This window comes from Elaeis guineensis, chromosome 12, assembly GCF_000442705.2.
Source record: "Elaeis guineensis isolate ETL-2024a chromosome 12, EG11, whole genome shotgun sequence".
Classification (NCBI taxonomy): Eukaryota; Viridiplantae; Streptophyta; class Magnoliopsida; order Arecales; family Arecaceae; genus Elaeis; species Elaeis guineensis.
Window position 1 is genome coordinate 84,933,375 of NC_026004.2, and position 24,055 is coordinate 84,957,429.

Sequence of the window (24,055 nt, forward strand, 5' to 3'; positions counted from 1 at the left end):
TCACATGAATGTATTTAAAGTCATAGACATTACTCAATATGCAAGTTTATCTCAAATGGTTGAGAATGTGAGTGCTAGTGGTTTTGGGATGGATGAGAATATGGGTGTTAGTGATAATGCTGATAATCCAGATAATAACACTGTTAATCATGCTAATAGTGATGCTAATAATGATTTTGATATTAGTGCGATGATAATGTTGATAATACTAATTTTGATGATGATTTAGTGGATATGGATGTGAAGAGAATTGCTGATAGTAGTGACTCTGACAGTGATTTTGAGTCAGAAATGCACATATATAAAAATTAAGATCTTAATTAGTTCTTAAAGGATATGGTAGAAGAAAACATGCTTGGATTTGATTATTTTGATTCTGATGGTGTTAAGAGAAATGATGAAAAGTTTGATAATCACAAGTTTAACAATATTGTAAGGACATATGGGGTATTGAATAAATATAACATAATGTTCAAAAAGAATGTCGGTTCTTATATTGTTGCTATATGTATTATTGGGTACCCATAGAAAATATCTGCTTCATGGATGGGTATAGAAAAGTCTTTCTAAGTACTATTGTCCTAAATACAAATACATAGAAGCTATAAAAATTGTCAGATAAAGTTATCTTGACTTGCTAGGCACTATTTAGGAAAGTTTAGGATCAATCTTAATTTTAAGACCTTGGAGTTATAAGATGATGTTCATAAGAACCTAATTGTCAATATCTTATGTACTAGTGCTCTAGGTCAACAAGGAGGATACTTGAGAAAATTCTATAATCTTATAAGATGCAATATGTAAGACTGCTTGACTATGCTTAAGAACTAAGAAGACCAAACCCTAGTAGTATAATTGCTATACATGTATGAAGGCCACAATCATGACAAAACCTATTTTTCAAATGTTCTATATATTCTTTGATGCATCCAAAGAGGGATTTCTTGCTAGTTGTAGGCCCATAATATATTTAGATGGGTGTTTCCTTGAGTCAGTTTGTCAAGAACATCTTTTGATAGTAGTTAGGAGAGATGCCAATAAGAGGATATCTCCTATTGCTTGACCAATGTAGAGGTAGAAACAAGAGTTATGGGAGTGGATTTTAAATTTGCTTCAATTGACTTTGCATAAGAGAAATATTGGGTGTTCATGTTGTTAGAAACTAGGGTCGGCTCTACGTGCGACGAGATGTGAAGAATAGCGGGAGGAAGAAGAAAAGAATATCAAATGGCACATACACAAGAACAAAGAAATTTATGTGGTTTCGAGTCTCTTGCTCCTATGTCCACGGTTACATAAAAAATTTTCACTATATAATCAAGGAGTTTACAAGAGTATAAGAGATGGAGAAGCAACTCTCTCTCACACACCCTCTCTTCTACATAGCACAGCCACCGACTCTCATATATTTGATGTCCAATGATTATCTATTTATATCAGAGATTAGGATTAACAGTTGGTAGGGTGTTTTCATATTTGCCCTCCATTCCAATAAAACAGAGAAGGAAAATCACAGCTATCAGTAGTATGTACCTTTTACCATTTGTTTGGTGGAATTCCATCCCCCTAGACCCCAGGGCAAGGGGGCACTGCCCTCCTTGACCCCATGCCCATTGACCGCGCAGTGAAACCCACGACTATCAATCATAGCGCATAAATAAGACTGAGATCAAGGAGATAGATCAGGCTCTACAGTCCTAACACATGTCAGACCCATAATAGATAAGGGTGTAATTTAATTATTTGGATTATTTTTTATATTGATAAGTTTGCTTTTTACAATTACATCGACTTTTGTCTTTTTCTTTATAATGTGGGGTTTGGTTCCATACTTCTAGTAAGTTTTGGGAGAGGTTAAGCATAGATTTTTTATGAGATATACAAAGTAATTTTTAAAAGAAGCATGATGAAGACAAGACTCTTAAAAATGCACTATAAGAGGTAGCACTTGCCTATACAATATAGGAGTCTAAGAATGCATTGGAATACTTGAAGAATCTAAGTGAAAAGACCTACAAGGATGTTGCAAATAATATGGATGCTCCTCTTTTTTCATGGAGAGAACATGTTGTGATATTGTACAAAATAATATGGTAGAATATTTTAACTCATTCATTTTAATGAACAAATATAGGCCTATGACCATAATACTGGAAGAGATCAGAATCCTTATAATGATTAGAATAAAACAAAAATGTGAAGAGCTGTAGAATTATAGTGGTCTCATATATTCTAAGATTCACGCTAAGATAAAGAAAGCTAAAGTAGATAATAGACATTATACTTCAAACTACAATGAAAAGAGTGGTTATGAAGTAAGGCATGGGGTTGATTGTTGGATTGTGGATCCGAAAAAAAGAAATTATAACAATAGGGAATGATAGCTTAGTGGAATCCTATGCCCCTATACAGCGATAATGATATGACAGCTTAGTGCAAGCCTATGCCCCTATAAAGCAAATGTTACAAAAAGAAATTGTAACTATAGGGAATGACAGCTCAGTGAAATCCTATTGCCTCATGTGGTGATAATGATATGGTTCAATAGATAAAAAAAAATTTTACGTGGCATATTATTTTAAAATTGAAACTTATATAAAAATATATAACTACACAATAGCGCTAGTTAACTGAAACATATATAAACATATATAATTATGCAAAATCTGAGTATAATCTACTAGAACTATCAGTACTTAAAAGATCCCTTGGTAGAACCCCAAGAAGTAGGGGAGGAGAGATCCCAAGAAGCCTAAGAATCCATACATATTATCTAAGAAAGGGGAGAAAGTGATTTTCTCCAACTGTCACATGATTGGTCGTAACAAAAGCACATGCAAAAGTCCAACTGCAGCTGCTACCAGTAGCCAAGGAGGAAGAAAAACCAAGATGCAAGTAAGACAAGAATTGTCAAGAACACTAACTAAGCTAAGAGTTGACAACCTTAATGATGAGAAAACTGTTTTAGTATCTATTATTATTTTATCCACTAAGTGATACAATCCATTAACCAACTCTCCTTTCATCACTACTAGTTTTCCTTAGGGATTTTTAGCAAATTCTTACTAGTATATATGTATCCATGAGAATCTAGTGTACCTATGGAAATTAAGTTTTTTTTTCAATTCCAAAGCATGTCATGCTTCTAAGATCCTCATGGTACCATCGTCATTCCTATTCATATTGTTCTAACACTAACAACCCCAATGGATTTCTTTTCTCCTAGTAGAACATTTCCTTAGTCTGATTGTCACAGCTCCAACTCGAGATTGCGAGCCAAAGGTCATGGCAACCGCAACATACTTATAGAGAACTCTCTCTCTGCAAGCATACAAGGTATCTCATCATGATATCATAAAATAATAGTTGAATAAAATTTAAATATTTAATATTTAATTTTATTTTAAGTAATTAAATCAAATATCTTACAAAATAATATTTCATAATCTTACATCAAATTTTAATATAAAATAAAATATCAAAGTTTGCCTCTAATTCACTCTCTCTTATTGAATCTCTGAATCAAACTAATCCTTTGATTCTGAAAAAATAATAAAATATAGAGTAATGAGCTAGATAGTCTAATAAGTAATGATTATCTTAACTAGATAATTTATGTGATCATATGAATTACAAATATTAAAATATAATTTATCATTAATCAGCGTACAAATATAATCAAATTTATTTTTAAAATATAAATTTAGTATGTTAGTATCTTTAAATATTCAAATATATAATTATATATTAAATTTTAAAATCAATCATATTAAAAAATCTTTTTCAAAAAAAATTTTACTCAACTTATCAGTCTTTAACTATGACCACACTTATATCTTGTGGTGAGATCAGAATACCACACCTATATCTTATGGTGGGACTAAAATACCATATTTATACGTTTTGATGGAGTTAGAATATTATAATTATACCCTATGGCTATATCAAAAATAAAATTATGAGCTCAAAGTGCCAATGCATGACCTTCAATTGATACGATTCAGAATGTAGTGAGGCTGAGAGTTTAAAATCGATTCATATCAAAAATTTTTTACAGAATAATATAAATTTTATAATCAAATCAAAATACGCATATATTATTTTAGATCAATAAGCATTTCTAGTAATAGTCCAAGAAATATTACTTTAAAATTTTACTTCAATTTCTATTCAAAACATATTTTTCATAAGATTCATAAATCATATATAAATCAATTAATAATTTATTTCATGTTCGAAATAATAATATAAATAAAATATATAAAGAAGATTTATTTCATTACTTATGTCACACGTACTCCAATGCTCAAGTCAGTCTTTAGCTCAACAGATGAAGGAGCGAGTGAGGCAGAGTTTCGGACTCTGAGTTTTTGAATGTGCGTACCCCCTAAGGGTCCCTTCTTACATCCATTTATAAAGAGAGCAGGATGAAAGATGGAAGGACGAAAGAGCAATCTGTTAACATCCAATCATACGAAGCCGCATGAGGGCATCTTTAAATGGCCCTGTCAGCAGGCATGTCTTTTATCCGATGCATCAATGGTCGTGATGGTAGGCCTTATCGGGTGCATGTGGCATAATTAAGGACTTTGTGGTGTCCTATCATGATGTGCAGCGGACCGCTTAGGATATGACCTCAGGATGATGTGACTTAATATGACTCGATGTGACTGCATGGCAACCTCACTTGACCTCCGACAGTTTGGTCGATGTTATATCCAAGTCGGCCACTAGCCAGAGCAAGATAAAAGAGATTGAAAGTAGTCCGAGGTGAGTACCCCATATGCCAACAGTCCCGGGCTCGCCAAGTAGGGCTGGAGAGTTAGGTCGAAAGATGACTGATCCGAAGTATCAGACACCATGGGCAGCTGAAAAATCCGATCTTCGGATCAGTGCTGTCGCGATAGGCAAGTACGTCCGTTTCTCACCGATGCCACTGGAGAAACAGGACGATTGTTGGCCAATACAGTCTTTGGGCAATGTCACCACGTCTAGGTGATGTTGAGGTCGGACGTCTACCAACCTCAGCTTTCAGGCAAGATCGGCCTCCCGATGAGATCGGCTTCCTAAGGACCACAGTCTTTTGATGAGGTCGGTCTTCTGGTGACCCCAGCTTTGCATCGAAACCAGTCTTATGATGATTTCCATGATCCGGCTCCACATCGATAGCTTCACGTCGGTATTCTCCCAATGGTGTTGGCTTTTACTGAGGTAGGCTTCCAGTTGAGGTTAGTTGGATGAGGTCGGTTAAGTGATGAGGATCTATCCCAATAGGGATCATCACCAATCAAGCATGGTGGCCACTGAACCATTGCTGTGGAGGTGTGTAGCAACCCCATCAGACCTTTTCAATTTGGATCATGGATGGGCCAAAATCTCTAGCGACCCTATTAACTCGGCACCTGAGCCGGGCTGGTTCCCAGTGGCAACACCCCTCATTGAAAAAAGCTGAACTGTGATCTCTAGTAAGTATATGAAGTATGAAATATTTGACCAAGCAAACATGAATAACTTCTCACCCAATCCAATGGATCTCTCTCAACTAGTCAGTATTCATCAGCTCCCATCTCACCCTTTGATGCCCACAACCAGACCATGACCTAAATGCCAAACCAATTGATCCATCCCAATGTCAACCCCTCCATCTCTCTCATACTTCATATACTGACTGTGACCTGTTTTTGGCCACATAATACTACACGTGCCTTGAGCACTTGCAAATGATAGCCAGAATTCATCTTATGCTGCCCTGTCCTCACCATACACTGCATAAAGATTCTAATGGAGGTTAATAGATTCTTTGAGAAAATTGAAACACCATTCACACGTCTTGTCAAATAGACTAATATCCACTAGTATGTGCTCAAGACTGCTAAAAGGAAATGGGTCAGCCAGGGATGTTTACAGTTTCAAAATATAGCTGTTCTTATTAAGATTTGTCTCTGTATCATCATGTGCTCGTTCACAGTATGCAGGATCACTAGGTTATTTTATATTTTCATCTTAATTATAGAATATTTATGACAGTTTGTTCTCTGTTTGATGAAGCTATATGTTTTATTTGATCTCTCATAGCATTACTTCCATGTTAATCTTTCAAATGCCCCATAAGATTATCCAATGGACTTTTATAGCTCCTCTACCATGGGTTACTATACTGATGTAACTCTAAGCAGGAAGCACAATAGCGATATAAAATGACTGAAATACATCTAGAGTCCTTACAGATGAGTAGATAGTTTTTCCGAACTTGTGAGACATAATATGTGCTAGCAATTGGCTTTGAAAAGATTTATGCATACCTCTAATGCAACTGTCAATGGATCGGATTCTGACCAAGGAACTGATCCAAATCCTAGCAACTTAGTGGGCCTGGTGTTGCATTTTGACCTTATATTCCAGTTCTGATCCAAATCAAGGAATGCGGTGTAGGTCCTCTACAAGTGGAATTAGTTTCCACTATGCAAGTTCTTGCCATATATATAGGACTATGAGATCTGGAAGTCCTTCCTTGTCAGCTTTTAAGTACGTTGTTTCAACTGTTTGTTAATCTCATGGGGTGTTTAGTTTACAATCAGAATCAGAATGTGAATCAGAATAGTTTAGAATCGGAATCAGAATATCCAAATTTCTTAAAGCGTATGGTTCATGACCACTAGAATCAGAATCAGAATGAAAGTTTGAATCTTTAGGAGAAAGTACGGATTGTGTTGTAGGTAGATTAGGCCATTCTTGTTCCACCTCAGAATTGGAATGGGATTCTTTCTAATCAAACAATTGAAATGTAAATTATTCATTCTCATTCCGATTTCAGACTCCAACTTTCTCTAACCAAACACCCCTTCAAAGTCTGCAGTGTCTGATCAGAAGGCTTAAAGCAGAAATTAAGTTTTCACTTTGCACTCGGTATAAAATGCATCCCCAAATCAATATTCATGCACTCGCACCCACACAAATCACACTGTTGCATTATTATCACTTTCCTATCAATACAATGCCATGAAACAATTTCAATCAAATTATGTATGCGAGTCAAAAAAATTAATGTCACGGGAGTCTTATGGATCTCACCGCACACAAGTCACATTTTTCCATTACTATAACTTGCATATCAATGTTCTGCTCATGATGCAATCTCAAATACATTTGATGGATTAATCCAATAATTGATACCACAATGTTCTTATATCATGTGTGGAAATATCCAGACGCACAGAAGAGAGACCATATATTACCATTGTTATAACTTGCCTATCAATGTTATGCCATGACGCGGTTTCAATTGAGGATAATGTGTCCTGATAAAAGAAATGATATCATGTCATTGTAACGTTATCTAGAGAAGTATTCCATCATGATAATAATCATTACTAGATTTTTGGCACTCATCTGTGCCCCTGATTTATGCATTTCAATGACATCTTCTTGAAGGAAATCCTGTTAATGAGATTGTTGACCATATTAATAAGAACCGAACGGCGCATAAGCTACAAAAGTTGCATCATGGTCCAGGACTAGCGCGCATGGCTTTGCAATGCATATTAGAGTGCATGGGAAACTGCAGTTGCAACAATACACTGAGCTGCCAGCCTCCAGAAGTTGGCATTCCCGAGGTATATGCCCCCAATTGCGGCGTAGAGTTACCAACAGTAGGCATCATATCCGGCCGTCTTGTTGGATGCCAGCGGAAATATCTAAATCCAGAGCAAGCTTTCTCTAGGGTTCTAGTTCCGGAGTCCCTGTGGTACATATGTATTGATATTTATTGGTGCAAAAATTCATCTGCGTCGGAGAAGTTGGAGTCGAGAGAGTCACGATCGTCGCCGGAACCTGCAAAAGAAGTCTAAACTGGAGGTGGGGTTGCTCCGACAAGACCCTCCGACGCTCAAATCAGTTCTCTGCCTCAACAAGAATGTAGTGTTCGAATGAAAGTTTTAGCAGAGTTTCTAGGTAAAAATGAGAGCCTAGAGAATAACGTATTTGGGGTCCCCTTTTATAGGCAGAGGGAACAACAGACTGATAGCGATGTTTGTAACCGTCTGGCAGTAGGCTGCCTATGGTCAGAAGGAGTTTGTTGCGAAGAGTAGTGGAGTGGAATCGTGGCTATCACCGGGACATGCCACGTGGAGTCTGTCGCGGGGAGTGGAACGGCGTCCGTTGTCGCGACTTGCCAGAGGATGGAGGAATCGCACGGTATCCGTCGCAGGAAGTGGAGCAGGATCGTGGCCATTATTGTGGTCTGCCAGGGAGTGATGGAGTCGCGCGGAATCCGTCGCAGGAAGTGGAGCAGAGTCGTGGCCGTTACTGCGGCCCACCAGGGAGTGATGGAGCCGCACGAAATTCGTCGCAGGAAGTGGAGCAGAGTCGTGGCCGTTGCTGTGGCCTGCTAGAGGGTCCAGGCCTGTCGATCGAAGTCCGGCTGGAGTGTCTGATGGAGAGAGGTGGCTAGTTACCCGTCTGAGAGGAGCTCGGAGTTCGGCTCTCGTAGGAGTCCGGACGAAGTCTTCCTTCAGTCGAAGTCGGGGACGAGGTCCGGCTCCCGTGGGAGTCCGGACGGAGTCTTCCCGCAGCTGGAGTCGGAGATGAGATCTGGCTCCCGTAGGAGCCCGGGCGAAGTTTACCTGCAATCAAAGTCAGGGGCGAAGTCCGGCTCCCTTAAAAGTCTGGACGAAGTTTACCAGCAGTCGAGGTCGAGGACGGAGCCCGGCTCCCGTAGAAGTTCGGGCGAAGCCTTCCAGCAGTTGAGGTCGGGGACGAAGTCCAGACGGAGTCTTCCGACGGTCGGAGTCGGAGACGAGATCCGGCTCCCATATGAGTCCGGGCTGAGTCTTCCTGCAATTCGAGTTGGGGGCGAAGTCCGGCTCCCGTAGGAGTCCGGACGAAGTCTACCTGCAATTGGAGTTGTGGGTGAAGTCCGGCTCCCGTAGGAGTCCGGACGAAGTTTACCTGTAAGTGCAGTCGTGGGCGGAGCCCGGCTCCCGTAGGAGTCCGGACGAAGTCTGCAGGTGAAGTCATGGGCAGAGTCCGATTCCCGTAGGAGCTCGGGCGAAGTCTGCAGGTGAAGTCGTGGGCGGAGTCCGGCTCTCGTAGGAGTCCGGACGAAGTCTGTCTGCAGCCAGAGTCGGGGATGAGGTCCGGCTCCCGTAGGAGTCCAGGCAGAGTCTTCCTGCAACCAGAGTTGGGGACGAGGTCTGGCTCTCGTAGGAGTCCGGGCGAAGTCTTCCTGCAATTGAAGTCGTGAGCGGAGTCCGGCTCCCGTAGGAGTCCGGACGAAGCCTTTCTGCAGCCGGAGTCAGGGACGAGGTCCGGCTCCCATAGGAGTCCGGGCGAAGTCTTCCTGCAATTGAAGTTGGGGGCGAAGTCCGGCTCCCGTAGGAGTCTGGCTGCCATGAAGAATCTGGTCGACACTGGCAGAGGTTGATCCGTTGGCAAAACTTGGGAATGTTACGGAGGCTCGACCGCCGAAGAGGTTCGGAGAGATGCCGCCGAAGGTCGGAAGTTGACGAAATCCCCGGAGGGTCACTCCTGGTGCGAACTTCGGCTATTAGGGTATTTTGTACCCAACATCAGTCCCGTTACTTTCGAGTTTGAGTTTCGATCGAAGGAAATACAGAAAATTTTCACAGTCGAAGTCGTTTCCTTGAATTTTGCACATGACCGCCTTCGAAAATCTCGTCATTTAATGCGTGCGTGCTGGAGCCTTTTTCTGATTAGGGCAATCCGAAGAGTCCTTTCGGAACTCCCACCAGGGCGTAATTCTAAGCGCCCCGCCATAATGATCCGCCGGCAGCCGGCCCTACGTCACGGTAAGTGGGACACGTGGCGGGTGCTGGTGGGTTTAGGGATGTCCGCCACCATAACTGCGCCAGGTCCCGTCGCTTATTTAAGATCCTGCCCTTCCTCCAGGGGCTTCACTTCGCCTGAGGGTCGACACCTTTCTTCTGCCTGAGAGTTTAGCCACTCAGCCACTCCATCGGTGCCCTTTTCGACTCTGAGCGCTCTTCACACTAGTCTTCGCCATCCCCACTGGCTCCCCGCCGTCTTCAGCCCCCCGAGCCTCTCCGAGGGGTTCTCCCGCCGGAGCTCCCGCCCCGGAGGCCAACCTCGAGAGGATGTCACGGATCGAGAGGAGTAGAAGGGGAAAAACAGCAGCCTGCGAATTCTCCGGCTGTCGAACAGTCACTGAGGGTTCCCATCGCCTCAAAGGGGGCTCGAGGGAGAATTTCTTCAACAACAGGGGTTTAATAGCGGGGACAACCGGTGAGGGCGTTCCGTCTGAGAATTTTGGAGTAGCTGAACGGGGCGACACCGGTCAAGGGGGCAGAGTTGTCGTCACAAGCTGTGGCGGGATTCTTGACGTCGTCGGAGCCGAGGGACCAGAAGCGGTCGGCGCCGATGGTGGGGTAGTAGAACTTGTTGCGGGGATGGTGGAAGTAGCGCATGCTGACCTTGCCGAAGTATCTAGGACGGTGGTTGTCGTGGAGCACACGGTGGTGGTGCATGCCTCCGGTGCCGTCGCGGCCTCCGGGGCACCTCCGGTTCTTCTTGATGTAGGTCGTCGTCGCCACTGCCGTTGCCGTCGCTGCCTCCTAAATTCTATCCCATCCTTTTCCCCCTAGGGCTGGGATTTCGACGATGGAGCGGAACGAGACGGGGGGCGAGAGCTGAAGGATTTGTCACATGCACTGGAAAATACTGTCGAGACGAGTGGAACCGGAAGGAGAAGTTGGGAGCTTGAAGTGGTCTCCAACATGTTCCTTTTGGGCCTTGTAGTAATGTATTTTTTTTCTCTCGGCCCTCAGGGCCTTGTAACGTACATCCTTGTTAATCAAGAATGAGAAGGAGATTTTATTACTTCATCCGTACTTTGCGTCGAGTTGCTGCCTGCCGAACTTCTTGCACTTACCATTGTGATTGTTGTATTCTCTCTCTTTTTTTTTCTTTTTCTCTCTCTTTTTTTTTCTCTCCCTCTTTTTTTTTTTTTTTCGAGGTCGTTGGTCGTTGCGTCGGCCCGCTTTTTCAGTCATCTTTTTTCTTCAGCTTTAATGGCACTGTAATGCATATTTAATAAATAACATGAGAAGAAAATTCTTCGCTACCTCTTTTACTCATGTGTTGGATTGTCGCTTGCCGAGCTTCTTTCGGCTTTTGCCTTGCTTGAAGTCGATGCCGTTCGGAGGTACCCGATTGCCATCGCATTAGCCCACCCTTTCGTCCATGGCCGCAGATTTGCCCGGGGCCGCTCGGGTTTGACGCCCTCTTTTAGAGCTCGAGCTTGGAGGTCCGAGCTTCTCGTCACCCTGAGAAAGTCATCCTATCTCGAGCTTGCATTGAGGGCTTTCATGAAGGTTGGGGATTTTGATAAGAACTCCGATCCTTGCTGAGACGAGGTTCTTTGTACCTTTGATGCAATTTGTTTTCCATTCGTCGCTGATGCAGTCCGTCGCTTTCCTTCTTAACTCCCCTCCCCTTTTTTCTTTTCTTTTTCCGAGTGAGGGTTTTCCCTCTGCTCTTGGTGGGGTCGCGGGAGTGTGAAGGGGCCGCTGGGGAGGCCTCCTTCTTCCTATCTGGTCTTAAGCGACCAGATCTTGACTGGCGTTAGGGTGGGGTTCTTCCCCTATTTTTGACAATAGTCGATTTCAGTTCAGTGTTAGGACGAGGTCCTCCTCTTGTCGCTAACAGGACTATGGGGGCGCATATGAGCGCCACGGGGCCTCTCCCCCTGTCCGATCTGAGTATAACCGGGCCTTCGACTTTGCTCATGTTAGGGCGAGGTTCACCTCCTGTCCCTAACATGGCTCTGGAGGTGCATGTGGGCGCTGTTTGGCCTCTCCCCCCATCCGGTCTAAGAGGAATCGGACCTTCGACTTTGCTCATGTTAGGACAAGATTCTCCTCCTGTCCCTAACATGGCTGTGGGGGTGCATGTGGGCGCTGTTTGGCCTCTCCCCCCATTTGGTTTAAGAGGAACCGGACCTTCGACTTTGCTCATATTAGGGCGAGGTTCTCCTCCTATCCCTAACATGGCTGTGGGGGCGCATGTGGGCGCTGTTTGGCCTCTCCCCCCATCCGGTCTAAGAGGAACCGGGCCTTCGACTTTGCTCATGTTAGGGCGAAGTTCTCCTCCTGTCCCTAACATGGCTGTGGGGGCGCATGTGGGCGCTGTTTGGCCTCTCCCCCCATCCGGTCTAAGGGGAACCGGGCCTTCGACTTTGTCGAGACAAAGTTCTCCTCCTGCTCCCGGCACAGTTTGTTTTGACTGTCCTGTCGATATAGGCTCGCGCCAAGAGAGGAGACATATAGATATGAAACTTTTATTTAAAATAGAGTTATTGGTAATACATTCGCAAGTTTTTCGAGCTCCATGGTCGTGGAAGGTCTGCTCCCCCTTGAGGTCCTCCGGCGACGGAGTTGATGATCCCGATTGGAGGCCGATCTCCGGGCTGCTCTTCCCTCCTTGGCGGCTCAGGCTGCGACAGAGCCCTTGGCCGATCTTCTCTACCCTCAGGCCGGCGTCGAATGAATCTGTCGAGCCGACCTCGTCAGATGAGCTCCTCGATCTTGTCTCGGAGCTGGATGCATTCCTCCGTGTCGTGGTCGTGATCACGATGGTAGAGGCAGAACTTGTTCGGATTGCGCTTTCCGGGGTGCGTGCGCATCCTCTCTGGCCTAGGGAGCTACTCTCTGACCTCCATCAGCACCTGGGTTTTCTATGCGTTGAGGGGGGCATAGTTGCGGAATCTTCCTGGGGGAGAACCTCGTCGAGCCCGGCGATCCGGGCTTCCCTGCCTGCGTACCCGGGGAGGAGTCTTGACACGCTTGTGCCCGGGAGGAGTTCGAGAACATGGCCGAGCTTCTTTCGACCCTTTTTCGACTGCGGGCTTACTCGAGTCTCCTGCCTGCCGCTCTCTCGCGGTCTCCTCATCTTTCATTTTAAAGGCTTCTTCCGCTCGAGCGTACCCTTCGGTCCGAGCCAATAGGTCAGCAAAATTCTTGGGGTACTTCTTCTCCAGGGAGAACAAAAGGTCATTCTTCTGAAGGCCGCCCTTCAGAGCGGCCATCGCTACCGATTGGTCCAAGTTCCAGACCTCTAGCGCGGCGACATTGAAATGGTTGATGTAGGCCCGAATGGACTCCCCCTCCCTCTGCTTGATGTTGATGAGGGACTCCGAACCCTTCCGGAGGCGCCGACTGCTGACAAAATGGACCACAAATTGGTGGCTCATCTGATCGAAGGAAAAGATGGTACTCGACTTCAGCGTCGAGTACCAGTTTCTCGCCACTCCCTTCAAGGTGGATGGGAAGGCTCGGCATAAAATGGCGTCGGGTGTGCCATGAAGCAGCATCATCGTCCAGAAGGCCTCCAGGTGATCAACCGGGTCCGAAGTCCCGTCGTAGCTTTCAAATTGGGAGAGTTTGAAGTTTGGCGGGATCGGTTCCTGCATGATCATTTGAGAAAAGGGAGGGTCAGTACAAATATCCTCACCATAAGCGGGGGGAGCGTGGCGGAGTTCTTCGATCCGCCGGTTCATCTCCTGGAGCCTCTGGTCCAGGAAATCCTCTCGACTACGGGTCTCGAGGGTCCTCTGGCAGAATGGAGGTAGAGATCTTTCAGGGGTGGAATCGTGATCCGACTGAGGGCTCTCCACCCTCGGATTCGTCTTTCCGGGAAAGACGGAGCGGCTGGCCCAAGTGGCCCGCCCTACCGTCGGATTCTGGTGTTCCGGTGACGCTCTTTCCAGGTGCACTGATGCCTGCGGCTGCTGCTGCTGCTGCATGGCCTGCACAGTTTCAGTGAGGCCTCTGACCTGCTGCACCAGCAGGTCGAATTGCTTCGCGCCAACCGTCGTTGCCGGAGGAAGAGGAGGAGGCTGGAAAACTGGAGGTGAGGCCGGAGCCTGAGATCTAGCCGCGGAGGGCGTGGATCATCGCGTGGATGCTTTGCGGGGAGGCATTGGGCAAAGACCTAGTGGGGGAAGGAGGAGTAGATGTCGGAAAAGATGACCGGAGGCAGTCCCGTTGAGCGCTCCTTTAAGAACAAGGGTACTGCGGAGATACAGGGCCCATCCTCTAGCACCAATCATGTTGGTGCAAAAATTCGCCTGCGTCAGAGAAGCTGGAGTCGAGGGAGTTGCGATCGCCGTCGGGACCTGCAAAAGAAGTCTAAACCGGAGGTGGGGTTGCTCCGGCAAGACCCTCCGATGCTCAAGTCAGTTCTCTGCCTCAACAAGAATGGAGTGCCCGAACGGAAATTTTAGCAGAGTTTCTAGATAAAAATGAGAGCTTAGAGAATAACGTATCTGGGGTCTCCCTTTTATAGGCGGAGGGAGCAACAGACTGATAGCAATGTTTGTAACCGTCTGGCAGTGGGCTGCCCATGGTCAGGAGGAGTTTGTTGCGAAGAGTAGTGGAGTGGAATCGTGGCTATCATCGGGACATGCCACGTGGAGTCTGTCGCGGGGAGTGGAGCGGCGTCCGTTGTCGCGACTTGCCAGAGGATGGAGGAATCGTGCGGTATCTGTCGCAGGATCGTGGCCATTATTGTGGTCTGCCAGGGAGTGATGGAGCCACGCAGAATCTATCGCAGGAAGTGGAGTAGAGTTGTGGCCGTTACTGCGGCCCGCCAAGGAGTGATGGAGCCACGCGGAATCCGTCGTAGGAAGTGGAGTAGAGTCGTGACCGTTGCTGTGGCCTGCTAGAGGGTCCAGGCCTGTCGGCTGAAGTCCGGCTGGAGTGTCTGGTGGAGAGAGGTGGCTAGTTACCCGTCTGAGAGGAGCTCGAAGTTCGGCTCTCGTAGGAGTCCGGACGAAGTCTTCCTTCAGTCGAAGTCGGGGACGAGGTCCGGCTCCCGTGGGAGTCCGGACGGAGTCTTCCCGCAGCTGGAGTCGGAGACGAGATCTGGCTCCCGTAGGAGCTCGGGCGAAGTCTACCTGCAATCAAAGTCAGGGGCGAAGTCCGGCTCCCTTAGGAGTTCGGACGAAGTTTACCAGCAGTCGAGGTCGAGGACGGAGCCCGACTCCCGTAGGAGTCCGGGCGAAGCCTTCCAATAGTTGAGGTCGGGGATGAAGTCCAGACGGAGTCTTCCGACGGCCGAAGTCGGAGACGAGATCCGGCTCCCGTAGGAGTCCGGGCTGAGTCTTCCTACAATTGGAGTTGGGGGCGAAGTCCGGCTCCCGTAGGAGTCCGGACGAAGTCTACCTGCAATTGGAGTTGTGGGTGAAGTCCGGCTCCCGTAGGAGTCCGGACGAAGTTTACCTGTAAGTGCAGTCGTGGGCGGAGCCCGGCTCCCGTAGGAGTCCGGACGAAGTCTGCAGGTGAAGTCATGGGCGGAGTTCGATTCCCGTAGGAGTCCGGACGAAGTCTGCAGGTGAAGTCGTGGGCGGAGTCTGGCTCCCGTAGGAGTCCAGACGAGGTCTGCCTGCAGCCGGAGTCGGGGACGAGGTCCGGCTCCCGTAGGAGTCCGGGCAGAGTCTTCCTGCAACCAGAGTTGGGGACGAGGTCCGGCTCCCGTAGGAGTCCGGGCGAAGTCTTCCTGCAATTGAAGTCGTGGGCGGAGTCCGGACGAAGCCTTTCTGCAGCCGGAGTCGGGGACGAGGTCCGGCTCCCATAGGAGTCCGGGCGAAGTCTTCCTGCAATTGAAGTTGGGGGCGAAGTCTGGCTCCCGTAGGAGTCCGACTGCCGTGAAGAATCTGGTTGACGCTGGCAGGGGTTGATCCGTTGGCAAAACTTGGGAATGTTACGGAGGCTCGGCCGTCGGAGAGGTTCGGAGAGATACCGCCGAAGGTCGGAAGTTGGCGAAATCCCCGGAGGGTCACTCCTGGCGCGAACTTCGGCTATTGGGGTATTTTGTACCCAACAATATTATGTTAATACAATATTAATATTTCAATATAATAAAATTATTAATATAAACATAAATATAATATATTTTAAATATAATAATATAATAATATAAATGATATATTAATATCATTATTCAATATTTTATTTTAATCCTTCATTGGTATTTTACGAAGTTTCAGTTGTGAATTTTAAAAAAATATTTTAAGAAAAAAAAAAATTATTATTTTCTATAGATGGGAAGTTTCAAAAATCAATCTTTCTCATGGATTTTCACTTTTTATGAAGGGCCGTTCCTCTGTGAGTAAATTTTTTTTTCAGAAATTTGTATTTTTTTAGGTAAGTATTTTTCAGACAATATTTAGATAGAAAAATAATTAATCTATATTCTTTTATACATTGAAAAATAACTCAAACATCTATTACCCACGGTTTTTTATATTACTAGTTTTTTTGGATAAAATGTTAAGATCTATCCATATTTTCTATAATATCTTTTATTATATAAATATTATTATATATAATTATAATATATTATATTAATATCTTAAATTTATATAATATAATATTTTATTATATAATATTATTATATATAATAATATAGTATAATATAATATAATAATATATATTTATTATTATATATAAAGATATTATATTATTATATTATCATTATGATATTATATAACTATTATTATATATAATAATATAATAAATATATTGTTATATTATTATATTATAATATATTAATATATAATAATATATTATATATTTATGGAATCATATTATTAAAATATGTTATAATAATATAGTATATTATATTATAATAATATATTATAATATCTAGTATAAATATTATTATATATTATATTATATTATGTTATATTATCATGATATATTATATTATAATATATTATATTGTTATTATTATTATAAGGTTAAGAGTATATTAGGAATGAATTAAAAATGTTACTTTTTTAGTTGTTGGAAAAATGATTTAGCCACCTCCTATATGGGTAAGATTTTTTCTATTTCATGAGTAAATGCTATACAGAAAAAATAACTTATCCATCTTTAAAAATGTGAAAATATAGATAAATTGGTCAATGGAAAAGTTGACCAACTTTTCCATGATATTTACCCATAAAAGAAGAGGCCCGAAATGTGGGAAGTATTTTTCTATGGCAAGAAATTTTTTTATTTTCTCTCTTCTTGAAACTCCAACCAAATAAGAAAACTCCTCTCCATATTTTGAAAATTACCTCTTTCTCCCTTCACTTTCTGTGAATCAAAGAGTATCGTTTTTGCATAATACAGAACACACTGAAGTTGGAGTAGGATTTAATAAAGCCCATCATGGACCATTCTCTGAGTGCATCTTATTTAGCGTTGGAGAAACCAACTCGACACATGTACTAGATGGCGGAAGAGGGATTACGCAGAGAAATGGTTGTTTGGTGGAACGGATCTACCATTTAGTGCTGTGAGGAAGCTTCTGCTTCTGGCAGACTTCAATGCTACTTTATCTTACAGTTGGTATATAATTCGTTGGCCAGTGAAAAACAGAGAAATTGGTTACGTCAGAGTAGGCTTTACATGAGCGTACAATGGAGTCAATTTTTGATGCAACCTATTTGGCAATGAACAAATCAGTTCCATCTTTAATCGATGAAGTTGGAATAGACATTAACCTGAAAATAGTTTCTTCATTTAACCAAGATAATTCAACATCATTATTCTGTCTTCAGATGGTGCATAGATTTCTTCTTTTCCCATCGTACAGTTTGTTTCCTGATAACCAGCTATTCACTTATTAGAAAGATATATACCTCGTATACGGGGCAGATGATCTTTGGTTCCTTTTTTTCTCTCCTTTAGATTTTTATGTTCTATGTTTTCCTAGAGTTGAGCGCTTAATAACTTGCTTCTGCTTTCTTTGCCTTCAATTAGATAGGGGGGAAAAAGAGAGAACTTTACACTGTCATGTTTGGCATTATATTGATTTCTTAACACACAGAATTAGCAGAAATGATGAGCAATGCAGAAATGAGCACACCAAATAGACAATTCTTCCTCTTGCAGGTACATGAATATTGCCTTTAATTTAAATAATAATGAATGTCTATTTCACAAAATCATACAACGTGGGGGAAGGATATAAAAGAATACAACCTTCCTAGTCCCAATATACAAGGATAATATATATACATGGAAAAGAATCAAGTCTTTGTTACATAAATCATATAATTAACAAGAACCAAATCTTTGTGACACAAATAATATAATGGCCCACCAATTTCTGAGGTGTAACTAGAACTCAGATGGATTAGAAACCCAAACAAGGCATGACTACCTTGCCTTCAAACAGATTTTTCTCATCTTATGTGCAATCTTTTCAGTGACAGGAAACTGGTATCCTCCTCATCGCGCATTCTTGAGAAGGCCAATGGAGGTGGTTCAAACACCTTCCAGAAACGAAGTTTTTCATCTGCTGCAGCTGACACCACCGTCGATCCATCTGGGCTCTGCTTCAAGAAATGAAGGAAACGACCAAGAACGTTAGCACAACCATGTGGTAATGTTATGAAAAAATTAATTATAGACAATCCTCTGCTTTTGTGGCTTCCAAACCTGAGTAAGGTGAAGGACTCTGCCTGCATGACCACTTAAATCCACAAGCTTCGACATCGAAGGGTATGCCCACAAACTTAGCTGATTCTGATTGTCACCATGGGCACTCAAAATCTCCTTCTGATGCCTGTTCCACTCCAATGCACAGACCTGTTCCATAGTATCAAATGCTTTGAGACATCAGACTGCTATTAAATAGCAACATCATAGTTCGGCTAATTCCATGATGTTAAATAAGATGCAGAGGGAGAGAGTGAGAGAGAGATGGACTTTACCTGCGCACCAGTGTCGATGCTCTTTGTACACTTCCCTGTCCGGGCATTCCAAATCTTAATGCATCGATCAGCTGTGCCACCACCAGATGCCAGTATGTTTGACTGAAATGGGCACCAAGCGAGAGCCCTTACAGGTGCACAGTGATCAGTAAACTTATGCAGGTATTTGGAAGATCCCATGTTTGAAGGTTCCCAGATATAAACAAGATTGTCATTGCCACCACTTGCTAGCAGATCCCCAGCTCCTGACCATCTCAGACCGCACACTTCTTTGATGTGCCCTCGAATACAGGGTGCTGATCCGCCAATTGATCTCACTGCAAAAGGGGTTGCATTTTAAAAAAAAGGTTATTATACTCTAAAACTGCTATAACATTTTTTTTATTTTTTATTTTTTAATCTCTTTATGCAGTTTTATGAAGCAAACATATGGTACATTGTAATGAAGGGCAAGAGCGAACGTACCATCATGGTTGATGATAGAGGCATCACGGCTCCCTGACGTCAGAGTGTTGCGATTCCAAGAAAGGCTTCCAACTCTGGACGTGTGTCCTTCTAAGATTCTCACCTGAGGTAAACCTTAAGATCAGATCATCTATTTCGGTAATTTTAAGGTAACAGGACGGTAGATATTTGCAACTAAAACCGCCATTATAGTTTTAAACATAAATATATTCTGCAAAGACAAGTCCCCTCAACGGTGTTTTGTTTTTCTAGTCAAAACATTCTCATGATGAACAAAGATTAGGTTTTGGTTCTGGTTACCAGCAGCAATTCCTAATCCAAGAACCAACAAAATATCAACTTGTTTGTTATTTTGATATTGAAAACCGTCTGATTTATTGTTAGAAAAAATCGAGTTTGTTCCATACCTGACGCGAGCATGCGACATCCCAGAGCTCGATTCTGGCGCTTGCAAATCCAACGGCCAATGTTTTCCCATCTCCAGACCATGCAACACTTGTGGGGTGATCCTCCTCATCATTCACTCTTCGGAGCAACTTCACCTCACGTTTCTCAGCATTCCACAGGTATACTGAGGGCCCCAATGCGACAGCTAGGATGTTGCTCTTCCCCCAGTCCAGGAGGTTCAAATTGTAGTCATCCATTAGGTTTGGCCCATTCAATACTCGATCTGGAGCCTGCTCCACCATCAGAAATAAAAAGAAAAAAATGCAGTGAGAATCATTAAAAGTCATTCTTTCTTAAATGAACATCAAAAAAAAAAAAAAATCCATTTATTCCCAAGAAAAAGCTTTCAAGGAAGAAATTGATGAATTAATGCCATCAACTATTATAGTTTATTTCCAAAACTTTCCTTAGACAAACGCTATAAAACCTAAAGATTATCAAAATACCATCAGCTTATTAAGAAAGAAAACTACAGTAATGAATTAGTCCTACACTTCTAAATAAATACAATCTACTCGTATAGGAGATACTCCAACACCATTGTTCTAAATCTTCATGTTCTCCATAATGTTCAGATGCCCCAAAAGCTTGAAATCTTGAATTGCTTAAAGGAACCTAATGAAAACCACCAATTCTAAAATTACCACCAGCTCACTAAGAACTTAATTTCATGATTCCATCATCAGATTAGCATAACAAGTTCGTTGCCTGGGCATAGCCTAAATCGATATAAAACCTTTATCTACACAAAAAGAACCATATACAAGAACAACTCAAACATAAAGACGAAATCTTTTCCCCGTTCTTTTACCTTGGGAATGCGACGGAAGGGCTTCACAGGTCTGGATCGGTCCCACCACTCCTGCGTCATCTCGTCGGCAAGAAGCACGTTCTTGCGTTTTCTTAGGATTCCCCCAAAAGGCAACATCTTGAAGGGCTTCCCTTCCGAATCCAGCGTCAGCTCCTCTCTCAGCTTCCTCCTATACTCATCCTGCCAAAAAAATGGGGCAAAGTAGTTTAAAAAATATACATAGAGAGAAGGAAAAATATCAAGAAAGGACCGGAGGAGATGAAAGATCACCCTAGCGGTCCAGATTGCCGGGCGATCGTCTTTCTCCAGCAGCCTTTCCCACAGCAAGGTTTGGGCAATATCAAGATTCATCAAGCTCCTCGTGGGTATGAATCGATCCCCCTTGGGAAGCAGAAAGAGGAAATTAGGGTTCAAGAAATTCAAGAACGAACAAAAGAAAAGGGTCAAAGAGAGTGAATCTTGGGTACCGGGCAAGCGAATTTGCTCGAGGACGGGGAGTACCACTGGTGCTCTCGAAGCCTCATCGGGGAAGACCCCATCTTGTATCTTGGAATCCCCTCATCCATATCGGCGGTCGCCGCTTGGAGAACGACGGAGAAGAAGCTAAAGATTAGAGGAGGAAGGAGAGATTGGAACTTCCCTTTCCTTCTCCTTCTTCGACTCGATGTAGAGATTAGGGTCTTTTGGCAGAGGGAAAGAAAGAAGGAGGGGAGGGAGAGACGGGAGCAAACGGCAAGGATTCAAACGGTCGCATCTGAATCGAATCAATACTAGTGCTGGCTATTTATAGGGGAAAGCATATTTTCTTCCCGCCTCCCCCCCCAGTCGGACTCGTCCGGACCGTTGCACGGAATTGGATAGGGTTATGGTCATTCGGATCAAATAGGGTTGGTAGATAAGAAAACTTATAGCGGGGGCTGGCCACTCCATTGTTTAAATCTATTTGGTTTGCTGCAAGTGTGCTGAGCTGGAAGAAGTCAACCTAGGTTGAGTCGAGCAGGGTGTCAAGATGAGTCAACTTAAATCAGGTCATAGCTTTCAAGCAGGCAATATCTTAATTGGATTAAATTTTCTTTTATTAAGAGAGAGGGAGGGAGACCTACCCACATCTTAATTATCTGGATGTACATCTCTAATGATACATCAACGAAAAAATCAAACTAGAACCTTTAGAGTTAAATAGAGGGTTGGAACCACTGAGACGAGCCCCGGTTTACAGTAATGGGACCAAATTGATTCTTGTGAGCTCATATAATAAATATTTTGATATGATCCAACTTGAAGTCGATGCAATCTGACACATTGCGCAAGAAATAAATTGCATCAAAGGAGCAAGAATAATTGTTAGTGGTGAATTAGGAGCATCGCAGAGTGGAATTCAAACAATCTGAGTGTGTCTTGAGTTCCACTTAGAATTTTAATTTGTTACAAGCTAAAGATGCCCGACCCAAGCTTGTCTCATTTGAAATCAAGTTAGCTTGTGTTTAGTTGGGTTTATAAGATACATGCAAATAAGAAAGAGGACAATTGGAGTTGGCCCTAAAAATTCCCATTATCATCACCATTGATTGCAACATCTGAAATGTAGAGCCCCTCACTAATCCAAAAATAATGACCTCAACTCAATGCTAATCATTGTTGTCCATATCCATTCAATCAATTATCATTTAGGAAGGAGAAGAAGGGAGTGGAGAAGTCCATGACATCTCTCAGGGCATGAGGGATCATGGTGTGGAAGTGGGATGAAAAAGGTATGTCTGGGCATCTAGGGATCAGTAAAGGAGAGGGTTAAAAGGAAAGGGATAAGAGAGGAGGGATTATTGTTTGTTGTTATTTGCCTAGAAGTGTCCATTGTTTGTTTCCATATATTCTTAGTTATCATGTTTTCAAGTATATCACCTATTTATTCTTTAGGAGTGTAGTTTGTCAAATTGTTGATTAAGAATGTTCACTTTCTTGGATCAAATTAAAAAAAAAAAAGTTTTATTTGAATGAAGATACATATTTGAGTTAGCATCTATTAGTTTTATTTAAATTTTTTTTGTGATTATTCAATTTATCATTATTGTTATGTTTTTACTCAATTGGTAAATGCTTAATATGAACATAGACCTGACCTGACTCAGTACGTATGTGGATCAATCGACATATTTTTGGATCAGTCCCAGTCATTATTAACTCTAACCTGAGCTGAATGGGCTGTTAGGTATAAAATTTTTTCATGGGTTCGACGTGGCCTAACATGATCAATCAAAAGATTCAAACTGGGTCCACAAATCAGAAGTGAAAATATAGAGAAATTCGTTGTACACTGTTTGCAGTATAGAAAATCCAACGTGGAGTACACCGTCTTGTCCGATTGGGCTATGTAGCCATCATTTTTCAATACACATTTAATATTCACAGTTTCATTTTTTTCGTTTGAAATTTTAAATGATAAAAATAGCTTTCTTATTATAAAAAAATTATGACATCCTGTATCGATATTGTGACATCCTATGTTGAATTTATGACTTCTTGCACAGGATGTCAAAATTTTTTCATTGGATGTCATAATTTTGGTGGGGATATTTTTATCATTTAAAAATTTTATAAATTTTTCAATGACAAAAATATCTCTCTTTTTATGGTATTGAAAAAATTATGATATCCTGTGTAGGAAATCATAATTTTAATGCAGGATGTTAATATCGATACAAGATGTCATAATTTTTTCAGAAGGGGAGGAATATTTTTTTCATTCAAAATTTCAAACGAAAAAATGAAACTATGGATATTAAATACGTATTGGAAAGTGATGGTTATTTGACCCAATCGGATAAGATGGTACACTCCATGTTAGATTTTATACACTGCAGGCGGTGTACAAAGAATTTTGCAGAAATATATCCATGTTAGGCTAGGAGTAACATGCCCCGCTTTAGCCCAACAGAATTGCACCCCTACCTTTTGTGAAAAAGAGCTCTTGTACTTAGCTTGATTTTGATAGAGCTATAATTTCCTTTTTTTTTTTTTTTTGGGCATGAATTTTTCTCTTGAGGTGCAAATTGTTGAATCTTAGAGTAATTTGTAGGTAAGCATTATTGAAGGTATTCTTAGCAAGACAATCAAGGCAAGGAAGATAATAAAATAATTTAGGATCTAGCTTTAGTGAGTTGTAGAGCCATATTTCAAAGGTAGACATGTGATAGCTCACAAATCCAACCTGTTAGGTCTAATTCAATAAGTGAACAAGAAAGAAGGATTTAAAAGGTTATGCCCGAGCATGGTATATTAATAAACTGTAGATGAGTCTGAATTTGAGTCATAGCAGATTGAGTTAGTGACAATCAAATTGTTGAGAATTTAATCTATGATAGAGCTAAAGTAGATCAAAGAGTTGTAGTTTGTCTAATTCAAAGTGCATATGGTTGTTTTCTCTCTCCAATTTAAGAATAACAGTAGGGGTATAGCAAGCGTCTCTAAATATTGAACAACATGAGAATTAGCTGTCTTTTATTATTGAGGAAGCATCTCCCAAAGTTTGTACCTTTAACCTCCACCAAATAGAGGGTGTTAGATACTATTTAATTATTTAAATACTTTTCTGA

The 24,055-nt window shown here is 42.5% G+C and overlaps 1 protein-coding gene and 1 pseudogene across 1 annotated transcript; one reads left to right on the plus strand and one right to left on the minus strand.

Annotated features, from left to right (window-relative positions):
* Positions 1 to 55: 55 nt before the first annotated feature.
* On the plus strand, positions 56 to 17,323 carry LOC105034137 (uncharacterized; annotated as a pseudogene).
* Positions 17,324 to 17,941: 618 nt separating this feature from the next.
* LOC105034129 (cell division cycle 20.2, cofactor of APC complex-like) lies at positions 17,942 to 21,305 on the minus strand. The gene is made up of 8 exons (XM_010909179.3): positions 20,933 to 21,305; positions 20,736 to 20,846; positions 20,466 to 20,645; positions 19,615 to 19,884; positions 19,208 to 19,310; positions 18,743 to 19,059; positions 18,468 to 18,617; positions 17,942 to 18,361 (listed from the first exon to the last, which is right to left on the minus strand). Exons 1-8 carry the CDS (start codon positions 21,029 to 21,031, stop codon positions 18,212 to 18,214), a joined length of 1,380 nt encoding a protein of 459 aa, XP_010907481.1. The 5' UTR covers positions 21,032 to 21,305; the 3' UTR covers positions 17,942 to 18,211.
* Between the last annotated feature and the right edge of the window lie 2,750 nt (positions 21,306 to 24,055).

What these genes read in the sequence shown, in the direction of transcription:
- LOC105034129 (XM_010909179.3), bottom strand. Translation starts at nt 21,031, where the DNA reads ATGGATGAGGGGATTCCAAGATACAAGATGGGGTCTTCCCCGATGAGG. An exon ending in CGGCAATCTGGACCGCTAGG is followed by an intron (nt 20,646 to 20,735) that starts GTGATCTTTCAT and finishes TTTTTTTGGCAG; the next exon opens with GATGAGTATAGGAGGAAGCT. An exon ending in CCTTCCGTCGCATTCCCAAG is followed by an intron (nt 19,885 to 20,465) that starts GTAAAAGAACGG and finishes ATGGTGGAGCAG; the next exon opens with GCTCCAGATCGAGTATTGAA.